The sequence below is a fragment of the Narcine bancroftii genome, chromosome 1 (genome assembly GCF_036971445.1).
Source record: "Narcine bancroftii isolate sNarBan1 chromosome 1, sNarBan1.hap1, whole genome shotgun sequence".
NCBI lineage: Eukaryota > Metazoa > Chordata > Chondrichthyes > Torpediniformes > Narcinidae > Narcine > Narcine bancroftii.
The window spans coordinates 45,261,162-45,273,570 of record NC_091469.1 but is presented as its reverse complement, the minus strand read 5'-3'; the positions used below and the strand labels follow the sequence as shown (position 1 = coordinate 45,273,570).

Here is a 12,409-nt window from a genome sequence, read left to right as displayed (position 1 = left end):
AGCATGGATTAGTTGGGCTGAAAGGCCTGTTCTATGACTGTAAATTTAATTAATCAAATACCAGATTTAATGTTATTCATTGTCCTTGTTCTTTTGCTTTTGGATCATTGTAACACTTGCATATATTTACCCAGGCTTATCCAGAATACCTCATCACGTACCAGATTCTGAAGCCGGAAAGTCCATCACAGCAGATAACAGCAAGTGAGCAGAAGTCCTAGTACAATTCAAACCTTGGCACCAAAGTGAACTTGTGATATATGCCTTTTCATCTGACTGCTACAGTATTTATTTGAGAGGAACTTTAAAAATTATATTCATATTTCAGTTTATAATTCTTCTTTCCTACCTTCAAAAGAAACCCCTACATTTTACAGTACTACCCAACCCCAGAGCTGTGTATTTCTCCCATTCAAAAATTGTTACTTAATTTTTGAGTTAAAAGCATTTATTTTGAAAATAGTTCCCTTCTTTTACCTTATTTTTCAAGAGCTGTTAATTGGAAACATGAGAGAATGGTTAAAATTACTTCTCTGTAGTTTCTTTGCTAGATGACAGTTGTTGCCATCCTAATCAATTGAGGTTGTGTTGTTATCAACTTAATGTTACTTTTTAGTGGGCCAATGTATCTACCAAATTCATCACAATAGCACCTGCTATAAGACCCAAAGAGGTGGCCTGTTTGAGCAGAAACTTAATAAAATAGTCTATAAATCAGTGGCACTGCAGATTCAGCCAAATCGCTGATGCTAAAACTCAATGCCTGGCTGCATTGCCTGACGCTGTTTTAAGTGCATTTTGGTTAAATGAAATTAAACTGGAATTCTGTGTAGGATAGGTAATTTTCATGGGTATGGTTTCCAAAGTAAGCATTTGGTTTACCAAACTTTAAAGATTGGATATTCTGGAAAAAAAAATTGGTTAAACACTAAAGTTTTGCACTTTTATACAACCAGAATTTAAATATTGATGTTCTATATAGTTAAATGAACTTGTGTATAACTTTTGTTTAAAACAAATCTGGTTAATGGATGATGTCTACTAAATTGGTAAGATTTGTTACTCAGCAACAATTGTCAACATCAGCTGATCAACAGTGTGGACAGAATGAAACGAGTTGCAGACTAATGCTTTGTTAACTTTCTATTCAACTGTCCTCTAAACATGTGGAGCAAAAGTTGGCTTGATACTTTGTACTGCAATCCAGATAAGTATTATGTATTTATAAATGGAAAAAAAATCAAATTTACGTTGTAAAACTTTGCGAATCCTGAGATCCTTTGAGCTTTGTGAATGGAACTTTTAGATGGTTATTTGTAGCAAGATTGTAACTTGCCCTGGCACCATTTTTAAGACTATATTGCCCACTATGATATCTTAAATTGTGTCCTGTAATGTAATTTTCCATAATTTATAAGAAGATTACTCTCAAAATGGAGCCATACAGATATCTAAAAGCTGCACTGACACGCATTCTAAGCCATCACTGCAAAATGTCACAATTTTCCAGAAGACATTTAAGGCATTTAAGGCAAAACTAAATGGTAATTTCAAATTTACTGAAAGTTAACAAGATTTTTGTGTGTGCAAATTATCTCGTGTTATGTAGCAGATTCTGTGATATACAACTTGTTGGAGTCTGGCTGATTGTTTACCCGTGTATGTAAAAAGATTTAATATTCCATTGCACTATGGGAATCAGTTGGATGGTTGTTTTAGGAAGAAAGAGTTGGATAGTTTTTTTGCGATGGGAGTGAAAGGTTCAGAGATCTGGTTCAGACTTGTTTTCCATCCATGTTTCTGTTAATTCCACATGTACCAGAGTTGATGTTCACATACATCTTGAACTGTTAGCTACTTGCAGTGTACAGGCAAAATTGCCCTTACTGTTTTTGGTAATTGAAACTTGTTAACATGTTTTATTTAGTATTTTTGTACTCTGCTTTCAGTGTATTTTACTTTTCACTTGTTATCTGGGCTTTTGGATATGTTGTGTTCAGAGTCAAATTGTATACTCAACCAGGTGTGTTTAGTTCATTTCATCGCTTTGAATCAATTTGGAGTGATCATGATTTTTTTTTCTGTTTTGCAATATGTTCCCTTAATATTCACAATCTTGAATTTGTAAATGGATTTATCACAATCTGTTGATAATTCAGTGTATTTGAAAAAGGCATCACTTTACTCATGCACTTGGTTTGTTACAGATAAGACAAACTTACTACCTTCAGAGCAGTGGAATCATTTGATCTGCAGCTCTGAAAGATAAGAATTATTTTATGTTCGCAAGGTGATTTGGTAGGAGAAAGTGAGTAGTGTGACCTGACATGAAATGCATTTGAAAAGTGTTAAATTTTAAAACTTGTCATTATTAATATTCTTTGCAAAGTTGTAACAAGCCTCTGCTTGAATTACACAAGCTGTCAAAAGATGGTGTTGATGCCTGTTCTGTTCCTGAAAATTAACTTTCTGGGAGCATGTTTAACAAGTTTAATAGTTTAACAAGTTGGATGATTATTAAACTGATGGAATTGAATGGCCTTCAATGTCCCAAGAAGAAGAGACACCAAGTGTTAATATACAACCACACCACATCATGTTACAGTTCAGGAATAGTTTTGAGATAAGTGGCCTTGATTTACAAGTTTATTACAGTGAACTAATGTAAAAAATAGATGTGCTAATCTGCAAGCATATTGCAATGAAACATTAATTGAAGAGGTCAAATCTATTTCATAGCAAATTTCAAGTCACTATCCTTGCCATTTAATCTAATTTTCTCATAGTTGTTTTATAATTGGCTATGATATCTAACGTGCAGCAAGACGAGCTCCACTTCTGCCTGTTGCACTAAGCTTCATGGATACTTTCATTGCTCAATTCATGAATGTGGATTGGCCCTTCCAAGTTGTGCTCTCTGCAAATCAATTCAAAAGTGTGTACAAATACCACAATGTTATATTTTAGTTCATTTCTGAGATACATTTTGTATTTCAGTTTTCCTCCTGTTTTATTTATTATTGTTGCCACCAATCATTCTTTAACTTGTATTTTTTTTCTGGAAATTAACCCAGATGAGCGTTTGTTTTAAATATGGAAATGTTTACTTGCAGGATGGTCAAAAGTATGATAAAAGCTTTAATTTTTGGAGCCTATATAAATCTCCGAAGTATGAATAATTATCCTGCAGTTTGCTTTATGACAAACACTGCAGTATAGCTTTGATGTGATGACCTTGTTTGCACAATTATTTTGCTCCTGTATTTAACTGTTCAGATTAATGCTGCAGTTGTGTATCCATTAATTTTATATTTTGCATAGATAATCAAGTTTTAGAACAAGTTCTCTTGTTTTAGCATTTCTCTTGTTTTAGAGTATTGAGCTGGACATACCAATATCTTTGCAAGCCTGCATGCTATTAGCAATGAGTGAGCAGTAGACCAAAACAATGGGCACAGATTATTAATCCTCATAGTTTTAACATCGAACAACTGAGAAGCAGGACTACAACAACAAAGGATCAAAGAAATTTTGAAGGAACATAACATTTCATTAACCCTACAACTTTTTTTTTCTTATTTAGGTTTTTTAATCATTTTGCTTTAACACTAACAAATACAATAGCCTCCTGTCAGATCAAGGTTTTAAAGATGTGAGGTATTTGTAGCCTTTGAGTGTCTGAACAGTCTATTTTTTAAAAATTGGCAGTTTCATGTGTGGATTGTGGATATTTTTAGAACTGATTCACTCCAGATGTATCCCATTGAATTAAGTTGTAGATAGATTTGCCTTAATAACTCAGCTCCCTTTAGTAAATTGTCATTACGTGTCAGGTTTGAAGTGGTGGGGGGGGGGGGAACGCAAGATACTTGTGACAGAACTGTCCACACTAACTACATTTCAGATGCGTTATTTTTGTTCTTATTTCAACTTCTCTCTCCCCTGTAGATTAACTTTCTTTTTCTTTATAGCTTTCTTAGATTACTATTTACAGTTTGTTACAGAATGTATTGTACTTGATAAATCAAGTGACCTTCTGTTTTGTATTTTACTTTGTAATTATGTAATATGCACATTTTGTCAATACAAGGTGCTAATGTTTTTTGCTGGCAAACACTTGAAATGGGTGTTGAGTAATTTAATATAGATATAGATGCCATTTACTTTTCCAGTGGCTTGAAATTGTATGTATAAGAAATGGAGACTGTACATATGTATTTTAGTTTGTAAATGTATTGGTAGTAATTTCAGTGAAAATAATGTTGGAAATGTGAATATGTCTGCATCAACAAGGATGGGAAAGTTGTAAACTTGATTGATATAAATAGCCATTTTTATTGTAATTGGACCCATGATATTTTGCCTCCTATCATTTAAGTTCCTGATTATTTCCATAACTTGGAGTGTACAGCTGTGTGTAAGGTTTGACTTGTAAAGATATACTGAATTGTGATGTGTGTGGTACTGAAGTAGCTGTTAATAAATTGCAGATATGCCAACTTAATGAAGCTTGTTGATTTTGAGTCTTCGCATAGTTTACATAAAAGTTAAGTAGACTCAGAATAAAATAAACACTTTTTTAACTTACAAGCTAATTTTCTTTTTACAGAACAATACATGATTTCTGTACCATTCAAATGCTGACTTGTTTGAAGAGTATTTCTTGATCATACATGGATCAGGATCAACTTAATTTAAAGAACAATCTTACATAGATTTCAAAAAGACCAGTGCAGCTGTAGTTAGAATTTGTTTTAGTTTACATGACAATCTCAGTGCTTCTATCAAGTGGCTCTTTTGCACTCTGTTTTCAGTGTGTTTTGCTTTTCATTTGTTACCTGGGCTTTCAGATATGTCGTGGTGTTCAGAGTTAAATTGTATACTCAACCAGGTGTGTTCAGTTCATTTCATCACTTTGAGTCAATCTGGAGTGGTCATGTGACAATTTTTTTCTCTGTTTTGCAATGTGTTCCCTTAATATTCACAATCTTGAATTTGTAAATGGATTAATCACAATCTGTTGATAATTCAGTGTATTTGTAAAAGCCATCACTCTATTCATAGAAGGTGCAGCACCATAAATAGCTTTTAATAGTTAAGTATTTCCTGCTTTGCTATTCAAATTCCTGGATGTCCATATCTCTGAAGATGTATCCTAGGACCATAATGTCAATGCAATCATGAAGAAGGCACGCCAGCGGCTATATTTCATTGAGTTTAAAAGAGATTTGGTATGTCACCAAAGACTCTTGCAAATTTCTACAGGATTACCATAGAGAGCATTCTGAATGGTTGCATCACTCTCTGGTATGGAGATCCCAATGCACAGGGCAGGAACAGACTACAGATGATTGTAAACTTAGCCAGCATCATCATGGGCATTAGACCACTCCTTTAAGGACATCTTAAGAGGCAGTGCCTCAAGAAAGCAGCTTCTATCATCAAGGACCCTCCCCACCCAGGCCCTTCCTTTTTCTCACTGCTACCACCAGGAAAGAGATACAGGAGCCTGAAGAGACACATTCAGTGTTACAAAAACAGCTTCTTCCCCTCTGCAGTCAGATTTTTAAACAGACAATGGTCATAAATTGTAATTCATAGTAATTTTCCACCTTGTTCTACTGCCGCAAAACAACAGATTTCATGACATTTTAATGATAATAAACCTGATTCCGATCTCCAAAATCCAGTTTTCTGACCTTTCTTCATTTGATAAAACAGAGTCATAGAGATACGGCAGGGAAACAGGCCCGTCAGTGTACTAAGTTTGTGCCAAACATCAATTGACATTAATCCCATGTTATTCTCCCTACATTCTCAACAGCTATCAGATTTTAGTTCCATTTAAGTGTACCATTGTTCATTTGAACAATACAGATATTCAGTGGCAAAGACGTCATTCTGCAATGTTTAAAGTTGCTACAGAAATCACACAACTTAAATACGAGTAAGATATTGATGGTAGATTTCAGCAATAGAATTAATTGCATTTTGAAATGTTGAGAAGGTGTCAGTGAAGATTCGATTTATTTTTTTAAATTCTCTCCATATATTCATCAACTCCCATGAATTCAACTCCCCTCCATACAAGGAGGAATTTATCATGCCAAATTTATCAGTCTGCAATGTACATTGTGTAAAATTGCTGATTCACGATATGCTCATTTCACTCCACTGGCATAGTTACTTCATTTCCAGTAGTCTATGTTTCTTTTGCCTCAATAGAGGACAAGCAGCTGATATTGAATGGATTTACATCAGTAGCCAAATAGATTCACTGGGATAAAGTAAAGATGGTAGGAAATGGGAACCATGGTTGACGAAACAGCTGAGGCAGCTAGTCAAGAGGAAGAAGGAAGCATTCATTAGATATGGGAAGGGCTCATGATGAGTACTTGGCAAGTAGGATTAAAGAGAACTTCTAAGGCGTTCTATGCGTATATGTGAAGAACAGAAGGATGATAAAGGAGGCAACATGCCTGGAGGCAGAGGAGGTTGGGGAGGTCTTAAATGAATACTTCGCTTCAGTATTCACAAGGGAAGGACCTGCATCAGGGCGAGGTTGGAATACAACAGGCTTGTGTGCTGGACAATGTTGAGATTAAGGAAGAGAAAGTGTTGGATATTCTTAAAAATATTAAGATTGATAAGTCCCCAGGGCTGGATGTGTTATACCCTAGGTTACTGTGGGAAGTGAGGGAAGAGATCACTGGGGCAGTGGCTATGATAGTCCTCTTTGGCCGCAGGGGACGTTACAGAGAATGGCAAATGTGGTCCCCTTGTTCTTAAAAAAAAAAAGAATCCTGGGAATTATAGATGGGTGAGTCTTGCATCAGTGATGTGCAAACTATTGGAGAGGATTCTAAAGGATAGAATCTATGAGTATATAGAGAAGTACAGTCTACTTGAGAATAGCATGGATTTATGAAGAGCACGAACCTAGTTGAGTTGAAGAGGTAACAAAGGAAATTGATGAGGGTAGGACAGTAGATGTGGTCTATGTGGATTTTGTAAAGGCATTTGACAAGGTCCTCCATGAGGGACTTCATCAGAAAGTCATGAAACGCTTTCTGTGCCAACGGCTTGCAATGTAGAAAGCAGAGCCTAGTAGGGAAAGTATTCTGTCTGCATTTGAAATAATCTCAGTCTCACTACATGACATGCATAGGGGTCATTAGCATGACAGGCTAGAATAGAGAGCAAATGTAATAAAATGATTCATGAACCAGAAGAGGAACACTCAAGGGAGCCTCAAACATCTGGACTAAAATACGGTCCCACAACCTTTAGTATGTGAATGGCTTGTTCCCATTTGCCAGAAGTGGGATTAGCTCTTTCCTGCCTTCAAAGTGGCAGATGGAGTTCAAGTATGAAGTGATGCATTTTGGAAGGACAAACCAGTAGGATGAGTATCGGGTTAATGGTCAGTTACTTCAGAGTGTGGATGAACAAAGGGACCTTCGGGTCCAAATCCATCCATTCCTTGCGGGTGCTGGGCAGGGTGATAGGATAATTAAAAGGGCCTATGGGATGCTGGTCTTCATTAATAAGGGGTTTGAGTTCAAGAGTTGAGAGATGTTGCAACTACAAATCTCTGGTGAGACCACACTTGGAGTATTGTACTCAGTTCTGGTCACTTCATTATAGGAAGGATGTGAAAGTTATGGAGAGGGTACAGAGGAGATTTACCAGGATGTTACCTGGATTGGAGTCTTGTGAGACAAGGTTAGCAGAGCTGGAAATATTCTCTTTGGAACGTAGAGGGATGAGTTGAGACTTAATTGAGATCTACAAGCTTTTCAGAGGAATAGATAGGGTGGACAGCTGATGCCTTTTTCTCAGGGCAGGAACAGCAAACACCAGAGGACATGTACAAAGTGAAAGGAGGAAAGTTTCGGTGAGATATCAGGAGTATTTTTTTTACAAGAAGTTGTGGGTACCTGGAAGTGCTGAAACATTAGGGGCATTTAAGAAACTCTTAGGCATATGGATGGAAGAAAAATAAAGGGTTACAGGGTTTATTTTTTAAGGAATATGCGTCAGCACAACTTTGAGGGCCAAAGGGCCAGTACTGTGCTGCAGCGTTCGATGTCCTAAAGTTCACTAAACAATGACTCCTCTTTTTCTAACAGTGGGAGTGACAGACTACCATGGATTTTGCCATTATAAAAATAAATCAATACAAATATCCTATAAATGTTATTCATATTTAATTAAATCAAAAATGCTTCAGTCAAGGAACATTTTTGCCAACATTTATACATGATCTATAGCTCCAATTTTGGAACCAAGCCATTTATTTATTTTTGCATTCCACTCAGCAAGAATTTTCCAAGATAATTAAAGATGTTAATAGAACGGTTTAAGGCACTTGTTTTTAAAATCATAAACCATCATTTACCATTTTTATTTTTAATATTCTTCTAGTTGCTGTATTTCCATCAGATGCCATGAAGGATATTGCCCTTGCAAGGTTGCAAAACATTTATATTTGAAGACATCAGCATAGATTAATTTAGTGTTGTATGTTCAAAAACTCATTTTGATGAAACTGGATTTGTCATTATAGGAGAATTGACAAAATTGATCCAAGTACTTGAGTCATCAAAGTGAAATCTAGTACAAATTAATGTTTGGATAAGTTTAGCAGAAAACTAGTTTACCAGATTTGTAAAAAAGCAAATGATTTAAGTCTTCAGGGAGAGACGACGAATGAACAGCCTGGCACAAATCTTTGCAGACATAATCAGTACAAAAGCAGGCATTTCTACAATCTACATAACTTTTCTTCCATTGAAATCTGTTCATGATTTGAGCTGTTGTTGAAAAAAAATTCTGTTCCAATTAAAGGAATCGGAACTGGGATGCCAGAGAATGTTAGAGACTCCCCTGTCAGGGGAGCTCGGGTTGCTGATGGTTTGGACTGAGGCTGTGGCTGCAGAGGCTCCAGGAGTGTTGGAGGCAAAATCATAGATATTCAGTGTCACTGAGGGGACTGTCTTTCGCTTCTCTTTCTCTGCATGTAAGGGGTGCTGGGTAATTTTTATTTGCAGATAGTGAATATTTGGCTGCCTTATAGTAGACTAAAGGAAATTTTGTGTGATATCGTTTTCTGTTATATGAAAATAAAATAATCTAGAAAAATACCAACTACCAACATGAGCTCCATGTGACTTTGCAGCATATGACCTTGTCTAGAATGCTAATTTATCTCATTCTCTAAGTAGCACTCATGTATGGAAGTAATTTATTATCAGCATAATTGATTTGTCATTTTTTAAAATAATATTGACATAGATATTTCTGTGGAGTTTTTTCCAAAGGGTCATAATCATTCATACATATAAAATGCAAGTTCTGATTACATACTGATGAGTTCTGACAACCAGCAGTGACAATGGAGGTTCTCCTTTATCCAGTCACAAGGGGGATGTTTCATTTCTTTTGTTGTTTACTTTATGACAAACCCTCAAGGTTAGTGCCTGACTTGAAGATATATCAAATAGTGATGGCCCAGATTGTGTAAACTTTCAGGCTTTTTCCAATATTAATAATTATTTGGCATCTAAACTTGTGCAGTTAAATTATGCCCTAACTTTCACGCAGTCATTTTGACGATGTGTAATTCAGTGAGGACCTTTTAGTCCAATTGGTGCAGGAGAGATACTGTTGCTTGGCCTGTTCACACTGATCCTGGATTTCCTCCATAGAGGATACTGGACAGCAGTGGATTTTTAGTTTTCATTCAGTGCAAAAGACCACAAGCAACTTTAAGAATGATTGGCTTGAGCTGAGTATTTCAGAATCAGAATTTATTGTTATCAACAAGCCATGGAATTTGTTGCTTTGTAGCAGCATCACTGTGCAAACATTCATCTCAACCACCTGACAACAAAAAAACAAAAATAGTCAAAGTAAGGCAATGTCTTCGGTTCATTGATCATTGAAGAATCTGACAGCAGTGGGGAAGAAGCTGTCCTTATGCCAATGAGTCTTCGTCTTTAGGCTCCTGTACCTTTCCCCAATGGTAGCAGAGTGAAGAGGGCATGGCCTGGGTGGTTGTGGTTCTTGAGGAGAGGCAGCTTTCTTAAAACACCACCTCATGTAGATGTCCTGGTGTCCTCATGTAGTCTGGTGCCTGTGATGTCACAGGCTGAGTTAACAACCCTTTGGAGTTTTTTCTTGTCCTGAGAGTTGGTGCCTCCATACTAGATAGTGAGGCAACCAGACAGAATGCTCTCCATGGTACACCGGTAGAGGTTTACGAGAATCTTTGGTGACATATTGAATTTCCCCAGAAACCTCAAAGTATAGCCGCAGGTGAGCCACCTTTTGTGATTGCATCAACGTGGAGGCTCTAGGACAGATTCTCAGAGATGTTGACACCCAGGAATTTTAAGTTCTTGACCCTCTCCACTACCGAGCTCTCGATGAAGACTTGATTGTCTTCTGATTTTCTCCTGAAGTCCACAATCAACTCCTTGGTTTTGCTAACGTTGAGTGCAAGGTTGTTGATGTGACCCCATTCAGCAAGCAAATCTCTCACCCTCCTTTACGCTTCCTAATTGTTGTTTGTGACAACTGTGGTGTCATTGGCAAATTTGCAGCAAGCATTGGAATTGTGCCTAGCCAGTCATAGGTGTATAGTGAGTAGAGCAGTGGGCTGAGCACACATCCTTGAGGTGTGCCTGTGTTGATAGCCAGTGAGGAGAAGATGCTGTTTCCAATTCGTACTGACTGATCTTCCGATGAGGAAATCAAGGATCCAGTCGCAGAGTGGGGTACAGATGCCCAGCACTGAGGGAATAATGGTGTTGACGGCAGAGCTGTAGTCTCTGAAGAACAGCTGTATGTATGAGTTGCTGTTTTCACACTTTTAGACTCAAAATTATATACTTACTGATGATTTTGATTCATGACTACTTTTTTCAAATATTTAAAGCTATAAAAGAATCACTGGGAGCATTCGTGACCAGTAAGGATGGCTTCCCTTGTCATCCCTGGTGACTGCTGGGCTGAATAATCCAATAATTTTCAACGGGAGCCACAGGGTCCACCTGGGGGCCACAGACCGAAATCAAAACATTTTTTAATGTAGTTGATAGAAGTATGGAGGAAACCAACTAAACTTGACTGCTTCACAGGTATGGGGGCCCATAAACTTTGAGCAGAGTTCTAAGTGGTCTGTAGCCAAAATAAGGTTGATAATGACTGGTTCTAATCCATTTTTCTGGCCCCAAAATTTAAAAAAGGTAATAAATATACTACTACAGAAAAATTAATGTCAGCGATCTCAAGGTAACCCATAGGCACTGCAGAGTGTGCAGTGTCTAATTTCTCCAGAAGCTCATTATTTAAAAGCTGTGGAGAAACTCTTGGCTGCTCGATCAGGGAATGCTTGGATTAATTTGACAAGAATGATACAAGATCCAGGAGTTAGTTAATCCCGTACACAAAGTTTTTTTGAAATGTAAGTCCCATTAAGCTTCTAAGGAGCAAAGTTACCTGTATGGGCATCTCAAGGCCAAGGTCCATTTGCAATATCAGCACATATTGAATGTTTTATTTGTAAGAACAAGCAAATTCTTGAAAAAATTCAAGCCAAGATATTAAATTAATTTTACTTAATTAAATCAAATAACCTCCAGTGCCACCTTAAATCACCCCATAAATACTGCACACTTCACATAGTGGTTAATGCAATGCTATTACAGAGACCTGAGTTCAAATCTCGCTCTGTAAGGAGTTTATATGTTCTCCCTGCGTCTGTGTGGATTTTCCTCCTGGTGCTCTGGTTCCTCTACCCTACAAAAACATAGGAGGGTTGTAGGTTAATCTGTGCATTTGGCCAGCATGGCTTCGTGGACTAGAAGGGCCTGTTACTGTGCTGTATCTCTTGGGGGAAAAATGTGAAAGAGAGAAGTAACAAGAAGCAGATAATCATGGGATGTGGATTTGTACACAGAGTGATTACTTGGGGGTTTTAGTTGGAATATTGAAGTCCCAAATACCAGAGAACAGAGGGGCAACCTGTGCACTGGCAGGAACACTCCTGTTCTTGACATGAGCCATTGAAACTGTCTCATGGTAAATTCTTCAGTTTAACTTCACCACCATCTCAGTCTCACAGGGAGTCCAATAACCTCAAATGCTAACCGAGATACATCACGGCTCCTGGTGCAGATAGTACCTCTGATAAAACTAAAGCTTGGTGGAGGGAAAATTCAGATACAAACTTAAGAGCGTCGTCTCACTCATTTAGGAAGAGGAAAACATGAACGGATGTCAGAGATGATCTAATCATGACCATCTTCAAGAAGAGAGAAAAATCTGACTGCAATACATAGAGAGAGATGTCCCAGTTATCTGCCACAGAAAATCCAGGCCCAACCCACAAACATTCAATCAA

The 12,409-nt window shown here is 37.3% G+C and overlaps 1 protein-coding gene across 3 annotated transcripts in view; it reads left to right on the top strand.

Annotated features, from left to right (window-relative positions):
• tnksa (tankyrase, TRF1-interacting ankyrin-related ADP-ribose polymerase a) overlaps positions 1-12,409 on the top strand; it is a 166,866-nt gene that overhangs the window by 149,076 nt on the left and 5,381 nt on the right. For 2 of the 3 annotated variants that reach the window (XM_069925464.1, XM_069925453.1), the window contains one exon: positions 135-204. In XM_069925464.1, coding sequence (XP_069781565.1) covers positions 135-204 — 70 coding nt within the window. Of the gene's footprint in view, positions 1-134; positions 4,505-12,409 lie in introns of those variants that run through there. The other variant, XM_069925473.1, reaches the window with a different exon arrangement.